This window comes from Rhinolophus sinicus, chromosome 5 (genome assembly GCF_057876585.1).
Source record: "Rhinolophus sinicus isolate RSI-liver-muscle chromosome 5, RSI-T2T, whole genome shotgun sequence".
NCBI lineage: Eukaryota > Metazoa > Chordata > Mammalia > Chiroptera > Rhinolophidae > Rhinolophus > Rhinolophus sinicus.
The window spans coordinates 89,036,104-89,055,097 of record NC_142505.1 but is presented as its reverse complement, the minus strand read 5'-3'; the positions used below and the strand labels follow the sequence as shown (position 1 = coordinate 89,055,097).

Here is an 18,994-nt window from a genome sequence, read left to right as displayed (position 1 = left end):
GTCTGGAGGGGCTGTAGTGGAGATGATACTTAGAAGAAACAGAAGGAGAGGTCAGGAAAGGAGCTACTTTTGAGTGACATCTCCTCTCCAGAGATGTCAAAATGTGAAAAACGTGTATGTTTTAGAATAGAGGAAATCCAGTAAGTCTAATATTTCTAAAACAGTTTTGTCAAAGTAGTTTATGAAACAATGGATTAAACAAAGGTACTGCAGGGCTTTGCAGGAGTTTTGGCAATATGCATTGTGAGTCTCTAGTAGGAGGCCCGGCGGCTGTGGCAGACACTAGGATTCACTTACCCAGAGGCTAGTGCTTGTCTGCCCCATTTCTCTTCTTTAACAGCAGGGCTCCTGCCTCCCACTGTTGAGGCTGAAAATGCCACTCAGTTTCCCACCTTCTTTGCAGCAAGGTCATGGGCCTATTCCCTAGTTCTGTCCAGTAGGACCTGTGGAGAAGTCTGTTGAGGGCTTTTGGAAACGTTTTTTCTGATCAGAAGAGATACCGAAAGGGAAATTTCTCTCCTGTTTTTTGGTGTGGTGGTGTGAGGACATGATGGCTGGAGCCACAGCAGCCGTTCGTGAATGTGAGGAGTCACAGCTGAGGACACAAGCCAGGGTACTGAGGACAGTGGAGTGAGGAGATGCAAAACACCTGGGCTCCTGACAGCATCACTGAGCTGCTTAGTTGCCTAGTTCTGTCCCTTGGCCTCTTGGTTGTGCAGGATAATCCGTGTTCTCATTGTTTCAGCCACTTTTCAGATGGCGCTCTTTACGTGGAGCTGAAAACACCCACCGGTAAGAGTGGATAAGCTGATCTCTCTAGTCTGACAGGCTGGAATTTGTTCCTGGCTCCACCACAGTAATTATGCAGCCTCTTCAAAGCTGTTTCCTCATCTATGAGACAGAGATAAGAATATGGCTACCTCTTGGGTTGTTACAGAAGCTGAAATGAAATGGGGGGGTGTAAAGTCCTCAGCACAGAACTTGGCTCATTGTGGGTACTTAATAATGAGGAGCTATTACTATCCTTGTTATTATTTTTTGATCACTGATTTCCTTTTTTAAGAGAAGCCTTTATTTCCTTGCTTCATAAATAAAGCTGGCCAACCTAGTTGCTTTTTGGGGATGAGTCAAAGAGACCAAATCCCTGATCACAGAATCTTATTTGTGGCTGCACCAACCTCACCATTTTGCAGGACCCCCGTGTTCTGCAGGAACCAACCTGGGTGATACTCACCTCGTGAAGTTTTCTTATTTTACAGGAGAAATTGAGGCCAAGGGACAGCTGCTCTCTAGACTCTTATTTTGAAAAAATGTATCTGATTTAGTCTCTTCCCCTGTCCCTCATTTCCACTCACACTACAAACAACAGAAGGACACAGGTCTGGGTTGAAATCATGTGCTTTTATGGGAAACAAAAATATCCAACAACAATAACAAAAGCCCTTCAAATTTCGCCAAGTTCTTAACGGGTGATAATGAGGCAGTTTCAACGATTGTGACTGGCTGGGGGCATTTCCTAAAGGGTCAGGAGAGTTGAAAGACATTGGCCAAAAAGAGAAGTTACAGAGAGGGGTGGCATTTTAAACGAGAGCATATTAGTCCTCCCTCCCAGCCCCTCAGCCTAGAACCCTTTCAAGTTACAGTCTCCGCCCAGTTCACCAGGACCCTCCCTGAACTTTGCTCCACTGAGATCTCTTCCACCAAGCTCTCCTTCATCTGCACCACGCACATGCTTTTTAGTAATGTCGCACCCACTTTCTCGTGCCATCCCCCCAACTGTCTTGCATCCATCATGTTTGCATCCATGTTGGTGACACCACTGGTGGCAGGCATGCCCCCCAGACCAGGGCCCACGGTGGTCGTGCCGGTGTCCCGTGCCCTCCCACACCCAGTGCTCAGGACACATCAGCAGGTGCTCAGTGAGGGAGTGTGGAAGTCTGCTCTCCACTTGCCGTGTCACGTCTCTCGCCTCCTGAGGGTCCTCATTCTCATTTCTGCCTCTTCATCTTACCTCCAAGACGTCAAGTCGTCTCCAGGGAGGAACAGACCCCACCACACATTGCCAACTCAGGGTAGAAGGTTTGGAAAGGGGAGGAGGGAGAGAAGGTTAAGCTTTCACCCCTGTTCCGGAAGGAACGGAGGCAGGAAAAGCAGCCACTGGGGAAATCCAGGGTCATCATGAGTGGTGCTGGCCAACGCTTCACTTTGGAATCTCCTAAGCAGCCATTCTTCAGAAAGTTTTCCCTACAAAACCTGGCTAACTATGCGGTGGGAGTCGGGGACTGGTTAGGTTGCTCTGCCGGCCAGGGGGCAGCAGGCATGGACCAGGGACCCTTCTTTGGAACATGGCCAATCTTGCCTTCAGAGGGGTGTTAGGAGTTGTCTGTCCACTTGTTCCGTTGGAGCTATGGTGGGAACGTTAGCCCTGTGGGGTGTTGAGTTGTCAGGCACATAGATTGTAGTAAGGCTGAAGAATACCGGCTGCAGCAATGGGCCTCTCCTCCAAACGGGGCAGGGTCAGGAGGTGCGGGGAGCACGACGGGGAGAAGAGCATCCCGGGAGGTCCTGCAGCTCCAGCTCTAACCGGTGCCCTGCTCTGTCTCCTGCCTCTGGCTCCCACTCCCTCTCTCTGGTTCCCCACATGGCCCGGCAAGGGGATCAGTCGGAAGGGAGCAGGGAAAGGAAGTGCCGTTTCTTTTCCTACCTGGAGTTGCAGATTTGGACCAGGGAGAGGTTAGGATCAAGGACAGGAGAGGACTGAAGAGCTGAGGAGAGGCCAAGGCCATGTCCACCACTGTTTACTGCTATCAGGACTCGGTCTGAGGCCCGCACTGCTACCTGCATCACCCCAGAGCACCAGCTCCTAAGTGGGGGGCTTTCGAAGGTACTCGGTGACTCTGGGAGATCGCGCGTGGACCCTCCCATGGGAGGCCCCTGTGGGACCAGTAAGATGTGAAAACTGCAGGGTCAGTATCCGCCCTGGAGACTGGGGAAAGAGCGAGGAAGCAGAGAGAAGAGACTTCTTCAAGCACCTCGAAAGAGGGTTGGACCTTGGGGGACTCAAGTTAGGACAGATGTTTCAGTATAAAAAGGATCCCCAGTAAAAGGATGGGAGTCCCCTCAAATCCCTTCCCAAACCCCATTGCACTTAGAAAAGATAAAGTAGGGAGCATAAAAATATCTGGATGACGTGGGCTTGCCTGACAGTACAGAAAAGCAAGTCTCATGGCAGGCAGCGTGTCCCATTACACAAGAGGATTATACCGAGCTTCAGTATAGAGATTTTACATATATCTTTATATAAATGCATATATATTTATAGAGCCTCTGCCTAGAACAGCCGGGCTTGCTTCTTCAGTTCATTCCTCTTCCAGAGTGCCAGCCGGTCAAACTCAGAGATGGTCATGCCAAAGACTTGGTAGAACTCTTCCTGGGACAGGTGGCGCTGAAAGGTGGGAGGGGACAGAGAGGAAAGAGCTTGAAGATGTGAGGTGTAGACTGGGAGCAGGTGTAGGCAGGAATAGTCACTGTATGTTTCCTCTGGATGCAGTGTGCCTGGCATGGCGTCTGGCCCACAGAAGGTGTGAGAGGAACGTTTGTTGAATGGATGAGTGCATGAATGAATGTTTCCTTGGATGGACCTCTGTAGCCGGTCTGGCTGGACAGACTGCCTCCGCTCAAGTTTCAGGTGGGACCTGAGTTCCCCTAAGTGCCCCTCGTGTGTCCTAGTTGACCTGACCTTTCTGCCTCCCTGCTCCGTGCGTTCATCCTGTGTTCAGGAGTGTGTATGGGTTACACACTCCTTTGTGAGTAAAAGGAGGCATGGCTAAGACGTTAGGGTATATTTCCTCTTGTTCCTATTTTTACAAATGATCTAGATGCTGCTCCTCCGGCCAGTGAAAAGAATTAGTGTTCATTTTCTCCACCCACTGCAGTGTCCATTCATCTCTTTCTTATATGAAACCCAATATGCCATATAATGAAACATTGTTCTGCATTCCAGAGCAGGGTGCCCCCTACCCCTTCTGACTTCCCTCCCTCTCTCCCTTCCATGCAGTCCTGAAAGTTGATACATTGCCAAATGCTTTTAGAGTTAGAAATATATGGCACTTAAAATGTGGCAAAATGTTAACAACTGGTGCATTTAGGTGATGGGTAGATGGATATTCATTTTATTCTTCTTGCAACTTTTCTGGAGTTCTGAAATTTTATAGAATGAAATTTAAAATTTTGTTATAAAAGAAAACTATATGATATATATCCTGCCTGAAAACTTACTGGAATCCTTGAGATGACCTGTTGGTAGCAATTATATCAGCTAATTGAGTCAGTTCAGTCCCGTAACTGAACTGGTGCAGGGCTAGGGCAGTGTCTCTAGCCCAGTGGTCTCAGCTCAGGTTACACATTAGACATTCCTATGAGTCTCTGAAAAATGCTGATGCCTGAGCAACTTCCCCAGATTGCAATTTAATTGGTCTAGTGTGGAGCCCTGTACTGGTATTTTTATAAAGCTCCCTGGGTGATTCTGATGCTTAGGGAAGGTTGAGCCTCCCTGGTCTGAGCTTCTGGGTGTCCTGGAGGATGTAGGAGGGCAATTGGTCCTCCCAGGCGAGTCAGGTTCCCGAGTATTTCCATCCCTTAAATGCTGGTGCTCCACTGAGCTGCTATGGGAGCTGTCCCCTTCAGCACTGGAAGACACTCTCCCTGCTAGACAGGGAAAGGAGGCCCTTGTTACAAATGAGGGGAGAATCGTCCTCTTCCTCTGTGCTACTCCAGCACGCTAGAGCTGGAAGGACTCACAGAGCTCCCGGGGCCACGTGCATCCCCCTCCTACTGCCCCCACCCCCTACTCTGCGTGAATTCCTCAGCGGTCATGTCAGGGGTGGGAGACACGTTCGTCCCAAGGCGTCAGAGCCTCCTCTCACAGAAGCCTTCATTCAATGCACACACATTTCCTGCCACCTCTCCCAGTGCAGGCCATGTGGTCGACAGTACACAGTCTTTGGGAGGAAACGGAAATGGACCTGCACTCGGGACAGAGGGCTGGGGGAGGCTGGAGGAAGGGGTGAATGACACATCCTGGGGAATGTTCGGGGAGGTTTGGAGCACCGGCATCACTAGAATGGAACCCTGAGGAGTGAGGGAGCTGGCGAGATGGAAGGGGCATTCCTGGGAGAGGGAGTGGCAGGGAGAGACCCTGGGGTGGAAAGGGCAGAGCGAGCTCTTGGATCAGAGATAACTAGGGAATGGAACTGCACGCCAAGTGGACTGGGCTTCTTGAAAGCCCAATGCCATGTGCAGGCCACCTCTGCGGCTTTCTCTATGTGGGTCTCCCAGCTCATGACGTTCTCTTACTTCTCTCCATCCATCCAAACCTTCCCATCTTCAAAGTCCCGCCAAATCCTTCCTCTTGCTGGAAGCCTGTGTCATCCAACCAAGCCTTGGTGGTCTTCTCTGAATCACAGCAATCACACTAAGTACTGAATAACAACTACGTACTTATACCCAGGACGCTGCCAGGCTCGATGCCAAGGACGCTTTGTGTATCATTATGTCGGTTGGCAACTTGAGGGAAGCAAGACAACCACCCCAATTCACAGAGGAGAGAACTAAAATTCAGAGAGTTTGTTGCTTGGCCAAGACGCCCACCTAGGATGGCAGGATCGGGACTGGAACCTGGGGAGTCTGACTCAAGACTTACTGTGCTGTTACTTTCTGCACAGTTCTGCCTCCCTACCCTTCTGCTCACAGCACTGGTTCTCCGTACAATCCTGCGTAAAACCAGCTCTGCGTTTCTTCTTACCAAGCAGACTACAGACTTCAGAGAGCAGGCACCAAATCTAGTGCTCTTACATCTGCAGAAGCATCAGCCCCAGGTGGGACATGCACCGATTCTAATTGAATTGAGGAATCAGCATAGAACATCAGGCAACAGACTGGGGCTAAGGAAACTGGGCTAGGCTCTGCTCTTGCAACAAGCTGTGTGACGTTAAAGCCATTCATTCCACCTCCCCCAGAGCTGGGGGAGGCCAGGCAGTTTCTGGGATCCCTCCTGCTCAGTTTTCTATACTTACCTCTAAACGGGTCCGGTCCACGTCCTTGGGCAGTCGGTTTCTTCCCCTTGTGGTCACCAGCAGCAGTTCATAAGGGTAGATCTAAGCGGAAAGAACAGGAGTGGGGCTTTGCAGGTTGGATGAGGTGATGGGCTGTCCCTTCAGCCACATTTTGGGTCTGGGCTCCCTCCTCTACCCAAAAAGGGCCAGAGATTAAAATCCGGATGAAGGGCTGGGTCTGCCCTCCTTGGAGTTAGCCTTAAGCTACCTTTTCCCAAAGGGCAAGGCCCAGAGTCCCCTAATACTGCTTAGGAATAAGCTTGGTGGCACTTGGCATTAATGTGGGCACACGACCTCCTGAATGTACATGTCTCATATCTGCTGATTGGGAAGCCCCCAGAAAGTCTCTGAGGCCCATGGGGGCCTCTCTGATTTCAGGAGGCAAGAGATGGGAAGGGTTCAGGGAGAGTGGACCAAGGAGCGACTGGAAATGCTGGCCTGAAGAGGACCGTTGGGTGATTTATCAGTGTCCCCTTTCCTGTCCAGACAGTGCTGTCATCCTCTGGCTGGTCCCCAATGTAGTGGCCCCCAGTGTCTCAGAGACCCCCGGGTCTATGTATCTCCTGTACCTTGTACTCTGTAGAGAGAAAAGACATACACAAAATGGGAACCCGTCAGTCTTCGCTTTGCATCACCACACTGGTCTCTGTCTTAAAGACCCTGTTCCTGCTGACATCATCTCAAATCAAGGCCAGGATGAGCACCTTGGCTGGCTGGAGAGAGGGGTGGAGCTGATCCAGTTTTTAGGGGAAAAACTGACTTTTGAGATATTTATAACAGAAACGAGTCTGAGATCGTGAAGCACATGGGCTACCCCCGCCATCTCAGGGGTGAGTCTCCAAGTTCTGATGTGGGCTGCCCTCCTGCCTGAGCCTGCACGTAGGGGCGGTGGAAGCTGCCGGGAGAACATCGCTGGCAGACAACCCAACGCTCATGGAATTTTTGCTGGGAACAACGTGCATTTGGCTCGGAGTGGGTTTTTCCTGCCTCCGGGGCTGGCAGGCAAGTCCAGCTCAGCAGTAGCGGGACCACAGTACTCGCTGGTGGCTCTGGGGGCCCAGATGGGACGGATGGCTTGGCGACCACCCAAGGCCAGGGACTTGGGAAGATGAGGGAAGTGGGGGGAGGGAGTGAATGGGAAACGAAAGGCAGTGGGAACTTGGGTTTGGACAGAGCCCAGCGAGGGGCCATCGTTTGCTGAGGGTCAGGCCACAGCTGTGCACAGTCCCCGCGTGTCCCCAGGAGGCCGCACTCACCTCGCATGCCCCAGTTGACGGCGTTCATGCTGTCGTAGTGGAAGAGGTCTGCGCTGGGTGTCTGCAGGGGCGACAGAGCCAGGCTGGCCTGAGGCACGCTCACCTCTGCCTCCCCCAAGTTCTCACCCAGCTCCTGAAAATGCCCTGGGGCTGGGGAGCTCAGGGCCTCACACAGCCTCAGACCCATGTTGGGACGATTGAACTCACTGCCATAACCCTAGTGCCCAGGCCCGGCACATAGTAGGCACTCAAATACTCATTTACTGGTGAATTCATCTCATCCTTTCTTTCATCTGATCTACCCTGGCAACGCTGTCTGGAAAGGAAGGTTGCCCCCTCCCTGAAACCCCAACCCCTAATCCTACTTACCTTTCCCCTTGTCCCCCCGTAGCACTTACTACCTTCCACAGTCTATATAATTTGGCATGTTTGCTATTTACTACTTGCTTTCTGTTTCTCCCTATAAGAACAGATGCTCCAAGGGGCAGGGTCTGTCGCGCCTGGTCACTGATGTATTCCAAGCACCCACAGCCGTGCCTGGCATATATCAAAAGCTTTCGATAACTAAGTGATGTGAATGAATGTCCAGGCTCTGAGTGTGCTGAGGACAGGCTTCTTAGCACCGACCGCCATTCCCCAGTGGGGCTCAGATCCCTTTTGTGTGCTCCTGACAGGTGTACGGCTTCCACTTCTGCCCCTCCCTTCGTGGTCTCTACTCCATACAGCGGCTGGAGGGATCCCATTAGATTCCGAGTTAGGTCATCCAGCGCAGCTACGGGAGACCCTCCGAGGTCCTGACCAGGGTGCAGGGCCCAAGTGATGTCCCCGTCTGGCTTCCTCTCCATGCTCCCTCCATGCCGGCCATGCCTCCTCCCTGCCCAGGGGCTCTGACACTGTGCTTCCCTCCATCTGGATGGCTCTTGCTGGTCTTCGAGCAGTGAGGTCCTCTGTGCACTCAGGCTGTTGCTTAAATCCACCCCGCTCTGACCTCCTTCTGCCCCTCCCATCTAGCTTTGTGGTCTGTCACCTGATGTCAGATCATACCTTTACATGTTGGTTGTCTGTCTCCCCAGCTAGGACTTGAGCTCCCTGGGAGCAGCACCTTCATTCACTGTAGCACCCCTGGCATCTAGAGCAGTGCCTGGCACTTAGTACATGCTCAGTTAGTAAACATCTGCCTCAATTTCCCTGCTTTTCCCCATTAGGTGTGCAGCTCTCCTCTTGCTAACAAGATGTAGTTTGCATTCCCCTTTGGTCCTTAAACCAACTCACTGCCTCTGTGAAGGTTTTATGTTGCAGGCTGTCAAAGAACTCAGAGGGCTCCCAGCCATGTCAGGTGGGTGGAGCAGGCAATCGGGTGTGGGCTGTCAGCTCGAGTCCTGGCTCTACACTTACGGGTGTGAGAACTTGAGCAAGGCACCTCACGTCTCTGTGCCTCCATTTCTTCATCCACAAAATAGGGATAATAATAGTAACTATCTTGCAGGGTAAATGAGTTAGTGCTTGTAAAGTGCTTAGCACAGTGCCCGGCTTTCGCCAGCCCCTGCCATGGGAGGAGAGCAAGCATTGCCTTTGGGTTCCTTCCGTTAACCCTCCTCTAGCTCCAAGGCCTTTGCCCAGGTTTCACCCCTAAGTAATCGCCATAAGCACCACGACAGTGAGCTACTGCACAAGGGGACAATATCCCCACACAGCCTCTCTTACCCTGTGCAGCCCGTTTCTTCTGTAGGCGGGCAGGGAAGCGGACTTGGAGATGAGGGGATCTGAAAAGAAGGAGCAAAACAATCACGAGGAGCCCCAAGCTGGAGGCCCCTCTCCATGTGGTCATCTGGCAGCAAATGGCCAATATGAGTCCCCAACCTCGGGGCAGGGGCTGTAGCCGGAAACCACCAGCTCCTCCCATGGCTTTTCAGGCTTGCAAATGGCCATCTTAGGTGTGCCTCACCCTGGGAGAATCCTAGGCCTCTCCAAAGCCCCCACTCACATGGGCTCCTGCACACGTCTAGTCTCCTACCATGAGCTCCTGTCCGGACCACAGGGTGGCTCTGGACAAAGGCCCTGGAACTGGAGTTCAGCTCAGAACCTAGACAGACAAGCTCCCACCGGGGTGGAAGAGACGCATGCTCTTCCTTCTCTCTGGGAGCTACTGGGCGTGGCAACCCTGGTTCCAGACCAAAAGCAGGTCCACTATGTGACAAACAAACGGGGCAGACTACGTGAGGCTGCGCTGGGCCATCCATGTTGTATGGGCATCACAGCCGTGGGGGACCTGCAGCTGACTCAGCTGTGGCCCTCACAGGACACCATGGACTCAAGGTGGGGTGGGCAGAACGTACCACTGTCAGCCAGGTAGTGGGACCGAGGGGCTGCAAGAGAGAAGAGGCCAGATCAGTGTGCATGGGGACAGACAGACATGGTGGACAGTTCATGGGGACACATAGACAAGACTCCGTATCCAGACCACCCTGGCTGGTGGGGAGGAGGGGCCTCTTTCGCTGCCTCCTTTCCCATTGGCCAGTTTCCAGTTGCTGCACCTGCACCCCATCCTCCCTCCCCTCCCAGCTCTCAGCCCAGCACCTGGCACACAGCAGGTGCCCTGTGACACTTGCTGCATAGATACCATTGAATGCAATTGAATTTTGAGCAGCATTGGTGGTGCATTGCACGGAGCCCAGAGGCAGGCGTTAAAAACTGCCTCTCAGTGGTCAAACAGGGAACCAGGCTTATTGCCATCCGTAGATACCTAACTTCTACCAGCTACTTAATCATGCTTTGGTATTCTTATCTGTAAAATGGGGAGGGAGAGTGTCTCCTTTCTAGGGTGATTGTAGAGCATACATGATAGAATACAGAAAAGTACTAGTACAGTGCCTGACACACACAAAATGCTGACTAAAACTGGCTTTATCAACATCACCATCACCATCTCCTTCAGCCTCACCTAGAGTCAGGGTGGTTATTCTCAACTAGGTTACTATCCATCAAGTATTGGCAGGTATGTCAAGGGGATTTTCCTTGACAAGGTCATTATCCATTAAGTATTGACTTGAGCTAGAATTTCCTGGCAGGACTGACTCCCACAGGGGTAAGCAAGAGAGGAGGCAGACGGAGCATGTTTGCATCTAGGAATGGGGAGGAGCTTACAGCGAGAGCCTCTCAGGGCCAAAGGCTTGAACCAAGCCTCTGTTTGTGTTCCTCCAGTGACGGGAGGCTCACTACCTCAAGAGGCAGCCCCTTATATCTTTGAGCCCTTCCTACGACTAGAAGACATTTTTTGTTCACATTTTGGGCTTCAGATGCCCCAAAGCAGCAGACGTGACTGCTCAGGCAGAGCGTGGGCTTACTCAGTGCCCCACACAGCCCCTCACCAAGCCTGCCTTCTAGACCCTGGCGAGGCTGTAGGAGTTCAGAGTCACTGATGGATGGGGAGCGAAGAGTGCCCACCCCGGCACGCCTCCAGAGCAGTGCTTACAGCCATTGAGGGACATCTCATATCCGGCAGTGTGCAGGGCCTCCCGGCTGCTGGTGGAGCTCCTGGGTGGGGTCCAGGGATCTGCGTAGGAGCTGGACCGGGCCTTCATCTCCTCCTTCAGAATCAGCCGGCCAATTCCACTCTGGAGCTGGGGGTGGGGGAGAAGCAAGATGAAGTCAGGAGGAAGCTGGAGCATGCGATGGGCCAGGCTGGGGAAAGCTGAGTAATCGGCCTCTCGCTCCCGCCTTGCCAGTGCCCTCCCTCCGGAAGCACCGGCATTTTCCTCTGGGACTTCATCTCTCTTTCACAAGTGCTCCTGTGGTCTGGGTGGGGCTGATGCTGGGCCCAAAAGTCAGGCCTGGCACGTGACAGGCCTGCACTGCCCTGGCCACGGTGATTGGCTCCATGACGGGCAAGGGGCTCCAGCTGGGCCAGTGACAGCCTTCCACGGGACTCTTGCTGGAGTCGCTGGCACCCATCTTTTTCCCCTCAAATTGTTTTTAGAGAGGTGAAATTCACATAACATAGACTTAACCATTTTAAAGTGAGCAGTTCAGTGGCACCACCTTTATCTAGTTCCACCCTCAGAAAGACTTTGTACCCTTTCAGCAGTCACTCCCTATATCCCTTACCTCCCAGTCCCTGGGAATCACCCATTTATGTTCTGTCTTTATGGATTTACCTAGTGTGGTTATTTTGTGTAAATGGAACCATACAATTTGTGGGCTTTCATGTCTGGCTTCTTTCACCAAGCATCCTGTTTTCGAGGTTTATCCACATTGGGGCTCGTATCGGAACTCCATTCCTTTTGATGGCTGAATAATATTCCATTGTATGGATAGGCCACATTTTTTATCCACTTGTGAGTTGGTGGGCATTGGGGCTGTTTCCACCATTTGGCTATTGGGAATAGTACTGATATGGATATGTGTGTATCTGTCTTTGTTTGGGTGCCAGTTTTCAATTCTTCTGGGTATATAACTAGAGGTGAAAGTGCTGGGTCACAGGGTAATTCCACATTTCACTCTTTGAGGAATCACCAAATTGTTTTCCCCGGCAATGGCACCACTTTCCATTCCCACCAGCCATGCATGAGCATTGCTGGCACTCACTTGCCACTTCATGGGAAGAACCTGCCCAGGCATGAGGCCATGCAGAGGCAAGCGGCACAGGGCCGAGAGAGAAGAATCGCCCTAGTCCCGTTTTTTGAGCAGTTGGATCTCGTTAAACCTGAATTAATCCTCCCATTGGACTTTTCAGTTATGCCAAACTGTACATTCCTTTTTTTTCTTTCATAAGTGAGTTTGAGTTTGGTTTCTGTCACTTGCACGTGAAAATATCCTCAGTAACATACCATCTAAGCATCTCGTTCAGTGCTGTGGCTCGCTCACCTTGTGCATGCTGCGGTCAAAATCGTCCTCCTCTCCTCCAGACGAGAACCTTCTGGCTCGGGGCACTGTCAAAAGGCAGCTAGGATCAGCGTGGGCCTGTGCTCCCCACTCCGCCTGCTCTGGGGAGAGGGTGCGAGGGGCAGTAGAGCCCAGACGGGTGGGGGCTTCCTTTTGGCGTCACCACTTTCTAGCTGAGTGACCCGCACAAGGGCACGTGGTGAACTGCCACCCCACTACGGGTCCCCCTGTGTGGAGATGCCCAGCATCCCGCCCATTCTTGGGCTGTGAGGTACACGTGACACTGACTGCCCAACAGAGCTAACAAGCCGCGGCCTTGGGGCTTAGCCTGGTGTTGGTGGCAGAGACAAGTCCTCCTCTGTCAAGCGGAGGAGGTAAGCCTGGAACTGCTGGAGCCCATCTTGCCATGATGAGGGCAGCGTTAGGCCTGAGAATGGGGCACCACCTAACCCAGGGACAAGTCCTGTTGACATCCATTCACCTCTAGATCCATTTCTTTTCTTGTGTGTGTGCGTGTGTGTGTGTGTGTGTATGTGTGTGTGATTGAAACAGTCTCATCTAAGAGTCAGCCTCTCCCCTCATGAATGGTCTCTCTGCCTGTGCAGCCTCCGTAAACGTCTCTCTCGTGGACACTGATCACTGTCCACTTTGGGTTATAGTTGTGCTGGTGTCTTGTCTCCTTTTTAAATAGAGAATTCTTTGAGGATGGGGAAGGAGGTCATCTCAGCTCCTCAGAATGGACATTTAATTAGTAGAAGTGTGTACTGAATCAAAATGGTACTTGGTGAAAAGTCCTCTACATACTTGAAGAAAAACAGCCGGGGATGCCCGATTGGGTGGCACGGCCCCTTGAGGACCACTAAGACCTCTTGCTAGCGTGCTTGCAAGAGCCTTCCATCTCCCTACGTCCTATCTTTTCAATCCTCCAAACCATTTTCTACCATACAGCCCAGTGGTCTCTTAAAAACACAAATCTGATCAGGTCACCACTTTTAATGGCTTCCTACTATTTAGGATAAACACCCAAATCCTTACTTTACCCCACAGGGCCCCATGGGATCTGGGCCCTCATCCTTCTTGCCCCACCCCCTGCCCCCTGAGCTCAAGGTTAAGCTGCCAGCCTTTCCTTTCCTCCAATGAAACCCACTCCCATCCTGAGTCTTGGCAGATGTGTTTCTATACTCCGTTGGCTACTTCCTCCCTACCCTTCCTATGGCAGCCGAGTCTCTGCATCTGAGAAGTTTGTGTCATCTTCTAGGTTGGACAGCATGCCCCTGTCATCAGCTCTCCTACCTCCTGTGTATCACCTCCCTTTCCAGTTAGGATCTATGTCTCCTCCACAGGGGCAAGGACCTGGTCTAGTGTGCTTCCCAGTGTCTCCCTGGGGCTGATGGCTGGTCCTCAACACGTTGGCCAAATGAATAAATGAACGTGTGAAGGGGTGGGTGACTGTCCTGGCCCCCCGTGTCTCTGGTGCAGGTGATAGGGCTCTGGCCTTGGCTCCCCTGTAAGGTACACTACCTTTGGGGGACCCATGGTAGGTCCAGTACTCAGACTCTGCAGCATAGTAGGGGTCTGGCGAGTAGGCTGGACTGTACTTGGAGGCCTGGCTGATGTCTTCACTTGTTTTGCTCTTGGTTGCGGTCGACAGATCACCTGTAAAGGACCCAAAGCGAAAGCTCTAGGGAGGCAGAGGGCCCCAGCAGAGTGTCCTATACACTCCTTCCCGTCTCAGCCAGGCTGCAGCCCAGGGGAGTGAGGCCACTTCGAGGCGAGGGTCTGGGACACGGAGCATGGGAGATGGAAAAACACTGAGCCCAGGGCCCACATTTGACAGCTGGGAATCTGAACACTAGAGAGGGAAGGGGCTTGCTCAGGACCACACAGCAAGTTAGACCAGAACTGGATCAGAGCCCTGCTCAGGGTTCCTTCTGCCACGTCCCACGGACTAAGTGAACACTGAGGCCGTGGCTCCTCCAAGTAAGATCAGACGTGCCCCTGCCCTTACCTTCCTCGCCCGCTAGACGCCTGCGTTGTTGTGGACTCGAGCCACGTCTAGGTGGGAATTGGCAAGCAGGGTCATGCTGCATGCCGAGTCAGGTCAGCCTCGCACTGCAATGCCACATCCCGTGTGGGGAGACCCCATGACCCAAAGGGCCTGGGTGCTGCTCCCAGCCCTGCCACTTGACGCAGTTGTAACACTGGGCAGATCCTGCCCTTTCTGCCTCAGTTTCCTCATCTGTATCAGCATTGGTCTGTTGGCTCAGCTGCCATCCAGCTTCAAGCTTCCATGTAAGGCCCACAATATGGGGTGACCATCAAACCTATTGCAGGCACGAAACCTCCCAGGGAGCTAACTTGAGCACGTCCCAAAGACTGGAAGAGGCTGATGAGGGCAGAGAGAGGGCTGGGGAAATGTGCAGGGCTTCAAGGTAAGTTCTGAGGAGAGAAGCCATAGCGACAAACTTATAGGCCGTGCAGTCAGGGCGGCAGAGGGTCCTAGGGTGGCTCTCGGCCAGCTCCAGGCTGTGCCCCTCCCCCAGCAGCACGGCCAAGCTTTCCGGTTCTCTTTGATGGGTCCTGGGCAGCGCCTGCCAGCCCTGCCAACCTCATTCAGCCTTCGTCTGCCCTCTTATCCACTCAGTCCACCTCCACCCCCGACTCCCTGCTTGGTGCTGCCTCTCTCAGCCTTCTGCAATGTCCCACGCAGTCCCGAGGGGCTTGAAACCTGGGGGCCTTTTCTGGGTATAAAGTCAAACTACCTTTGTCAGGTTGGTGACTTTCTGTGGCTACATGGGGCACGTGGCGTGTCCTCTACAGCCACACATAGATGCGCCTGTGCTCAGACTCACCTGGACCCCAGCCCAGCCCCCTCCAAAATTGAGGACATTTGTCTAAATTATTGGGTCTTAAGCTCCCAGAGCCACTGTTCATACTTGTACCCCCCCACTCCGCCAGCTCAGGGCTGCTTCTGCCGGCTCCACATCCCACCAATTCTGTGCTCTCCTGTTAGCCAACTAGACCCTAGGCATGTGAGGCTGACAGGGTGGCAGCTGTGCCTCTGTGTGCCCAGCTAAGGGATGTGCTCATTCAACTGAGGCTCCGTAAGTGCTTGGCGAGAATGCAGAGGCCTCGGGGATGAGTGACTGAGTATCAGGCCCTGGAGCGCCTCTCTTGGGTGCGTTCATTTCACAAGGGTTCCTTTGACCATGGAACTTAGGACACCAGGCAGCAGGGAAGGCGGAGTTGGGGAGATGGTGGCAAAGGATTTAGGGGATACGAGGCCTTCTTTGCTCTTTTGACATGACACCAGATTCCTCTCCAATGTCACCTGGAGTGATGTGGGGGAGGGGCAGTCAACAAGGACCCAGGTGCAGCCTTGCATGTGTCCCTCTTGGTGAGTCATGCAGAGCCCTCTGCACAGACGTTAACTGCCACCTCCCCTTGCCTGGCCGTGCTCTCTCTGCCTCTGACCGTACCATGCCGTTTGTAGATCGGGGGTTTCCGGTAGATGTTACTTTCTCCAGCTGCCAGACAGACCCAGAAGGGACAGCGGGGAGGAGAGAGAGACAGGAGAAAAGGAGACGGAGTCGGTCAGTTGATCTCAGAAGAGAGAGATGGTCAGCAAGTTTTTCCAAGGGTCCCCGTTCTTTCCCCTGGTGGCCTTCCTCTTCCACACTGAACTACCAACCTCATACCATCAGGTTCCAAGAAAGGGGAGGGGAGAGGAATGGATAGATTCAAATGGTGCTGAGGAAGGGACCTGGGGCTTGAATGGCGGGCATGCAAGCACAAGGTGGGCACGTGCTCAGCAGGGCCCCATGCAGGAAGGTGGCTTCTGCCTCCACCCAGCGGCCACTCCTCATCCCACGGGAGAGTCCCCAAAATGCTGCAGCCATGGTTCAGCATTACCTCCCTCCCCCTCCCTCAAAAACAGACAGGATGGGACCATTTGGGGGCAGCTGAGAAAGGTGTAGATGAAACAGCAGGACAAGCTCCTGGGGAAAAGTGAGTGGGGAGTGAAAACCTGAGCTCAGAGGTGGGAGACTGGTCCAGGCCCAGCTCTGCTGTAACTCAGGGTGAGTTCTTGTCCAAATCATACCTGCAAGGTCACCTATCATGCCCCCTCATGCTTACCACCTCTAGGCACACTGGCCTGCTGCCAGTTCATTGTTTCAGGGCCTTTGTACTTGCTGTTTGCTCTGCCAGGATGTTTTCCCCCGGGGTCTCCACAAGTCTGGTTCCTTCTCATCTTTTGGCCTCAATGTCACCGCCTCCAAGAAGCCCTCAGTGACCACCTCACCTCGTCTAGCCTCTCCCACCCCACTCTATCACATGCGCTATTTTATTATATTTATTCAGGTAATAAAAGGTTACCTGAAATTAACCATTTACTTATTTGTTTACTCATTGATGAGCTCTGTGTTTAGAACATAAACACCATGAAGGCAGGATCTGGGCTGGTTTGAGCACAGTTGCAACCTCATGGCCCCAAACAGTGCCCGGCTGTAGAGAAGGACTAACAGAGGCTCAGAGAAGCTAAGTAATTGGCCTGAGGTTACGAGCTTATAATCAGCAGGATTGGGATTCAATCCCAAGAGTTTTGTTGTAAAAGCGCCTGACTTTCAGCCTTGTTTCTGCCACATCCCATCAGGGCCCCTAGACATTTGAGGCACTTCCCCGGGCTGCTTCCTGGTGGTCCTGACCAAGGCTGGTCCTGTCAATGGGTGGACTAAAGCCCACAGACGTGTCAGGGCTGGAGGGTGGGTTAGTGCAGGTGACTGGTTAGGGAGGGTCCCCAAGAACCGGCTTCTGCTCTGTGCCGGTGCAGGGTGCCTGGCCGCCCCATGGAGCATGCACCCATGCCGGGAATTCCGGGCTGGCAGCCTACCTGGGATGTGAAAGTGCTTGGGAGCCTGGTAAGAGGTTGGAGTGGAGGACCTCACATCTAACTGGCTATGGTATGGAGAGCTCCGGCCACTCTCGGGCCCTGGAGCACGCAGGCAGTGGTCCCCAGAGAGAACAGAGGCACAGAGAAAAGAGGCATTAACGCGATAGCAGTTACGGCAGCAGTGAGGTGATGACAGCAGGGAAGGTGGGGAGGCAGCTGTGCGTTCATGCACCGTGTCTGCAGAAACAGGCTTGACGCTGTTTTATTGCTTCACAGCAAAGTCAGATTCTGTGCGTTGTAAGAATCAACTCCACAAGCCTCAGGAAGACGGCTTCGCCCCACCCCTGCCCACCTGGCCCTTCCCTTAACTGCTCGTGCCGCCTTTACCCCTAACCTCAGGGCTGCCATGGACAACCTAATTTGGCTGGGGCTGGGCTATGGGTGGAGGCCAGGCCACAGCCCATTTCCGGTCCTCTGGTTCTATCCTCTGGGCAGCGCAGGCCTAACTATGAGGCCTGCAGTGTCTTCCAGCCAGGGCCACCGGGCTGCCTGTCACTTCCGCCTCCTAGCAGCTCACCACCCATCTTCCATGACTTCTCTTCCTCTCTCCTGCCAAGGGCATCTGCAGGGGCTCAGGGAGGCCCAGCTAGCCAGTCACCTGAGTGGCCGCAGGCCTGCAGAGGGCCATGCTGTGATGGGTGTCTCAGGGAAGCCCTGTTCTGCCTCGGCAGCTGGAGACACCAAGCCACTGTGTCGTTCCTTGGCTCTTCCCGTCCCTTTGGGGTCTTCCCTCTTCCTTACCAGAGCGGTAGTAGTGGTGAGGTGAGCGGGAGAAGGTGGGGGACATGCCCTGCCGGCTGTAGGTGGGGGAATCGATGTATCCCGGGCTGGAGGCCCGTCTCTGCCGGAGGTCCAGGTTCTCGTAGATGTCCTGGGGGAAGAAGTGGGGCTGTGAATAAGGCCAGCAGTTAGGGGGGCCTGTGGCCACGGGTCTAGTAGGCCGGTGGTGAGTGACGGAATCCGGGATCCCAGGGGCTGAAGCATGGTGCTGCCCTTCTGAATACAGGGACCCCCTCCCTGAATCCCACACACAGCACAGCGCGAGGAAGGCTGCAGAGAATTTTCAGGGCCTCCACCCATCACTCACAGGCCCCTGAATGGAACCTGTGGGTCAGGCCCCTGGAACCCTGGCTAAGGATCACTGAAGCATTGGAGGTTATCTCTGGGTAGAAAGGGTGCGTCAGCTTTACCCCCAGCCGCTGCTGTCCTTTATGCCACCCCCACTTCCTCCACGTCATGCTCCTGTCTCCCTAATGCTGTCCTCGTAGGGGGAGCACCTGGGGCAAGGGCTCAGGCCCCTTGGGAGGCTGGGGGTGGGGGTGGGGGTGAAATCAGGAGTCTGCTTGGTCAGCATAAAGGGACACAATTATATAAAAGGTCTCCCAAAGCAGCTGAATTACCTGGGAGTAGGGAGATAACGTTCCCAGCGACTTAGAAGCGAAGAGTTTGAAGGCAGTCGTGGAAGGAGCGAAAGGAGAGAGAGGAGGGTGAGAGAGAGGAACGGAGAGCAGTTAAATGGTTCAGCAAAGAGAGGGCCTCAGCTGCCCCTCGCCTCCCTCCAGATAATAGCCTCACTCAGAGTTCCAGAATGTCAGCAGTGTGAACAGGTAGTAGGAAACCTTGAGATTATGCTCTTTTTGAAAACGGGAAACCCAAGGCCCAGAGAGGGAACGGATGGCTTGGGCCTCTTACGGAGGAAGTGGAAGGGTCTTCACCTGGACCCGGGCTTCTCCAACACAAGCTCAGAGTCATTTCCCTGTCTCTCTACCAGCTCCCGACCCCTGTGTGGTTCA

At 53.4% G+C, this 18,994-nt stretch overlaps 1 protein-coding gene across 6 annotated transcripts in view; it reads right to left on the bottom strand.

Annotated features, from left to right (window-relative positions):
* Positions 1-1,382: 1,382 nt before the first annotated feature.
* Positions 1,383-18,994, bottom strand: part of ABLIM3 (actin binding LIM protein family member 3) — a 103,381-nt gene continuing 85,769 nt past the window's right edge. Inside the window, exons 12-24 of one of the 6 annotated variants that reach the window (XM_019734351.3) lie at positions 18,602-18,631; positions 17,943-18,072; positions 17,142-17,240; positions 15,730-15,777; positions 13,772-13,906; positions 12,233-12,297; positions 10,842-10,989; positions 9,706-9,735; positions 9,074-9,132; positions 7,370-7,430; positions 6,683-6,690; positions 6,075-6,155; positions 1,383-3,445 (exon numbers count right to left, since the gene is read on the bottom strand). In XM_019734351.3, coding sequence (XP_019589910.1) covers positions 3,332-3,445; positions 6,075-6,155; positions 6,683-6,690; positions 7,370-7,430; positions 9,074-9,132; positions 9,706-9,735; positions 10,842-10,989; positions 12,233-12,297; positions 13,772-13,906; positions 15,730-15,777; positions 17,142-17,240; positions 17,943-18,072; positions 18,602-18,631 — 1,008 coding nt within the window. In that variant the 3' untranslated portion in view covers positions 1,383-3,331. Of the gene's footprint in view, positions 3,446-6,074; positions 6,691-7,365; positions 7,431-9,073; positions 9,133-9,705; positions 9,736-10,841; positions 10,990-12,232; positions 12,298-13,771; positions 13,907-15,729; positions 15,778-17,141; positions 17,241-17,942; positions 18,073-18,601; positions 18,632-18,994 lie in introns of all 6 variants that reach the window. The other 5 variants (XR_012489830.2, XR_012489832.2, XR_012489831.2 and 2 more) reach the window with 5 other exon arrangements.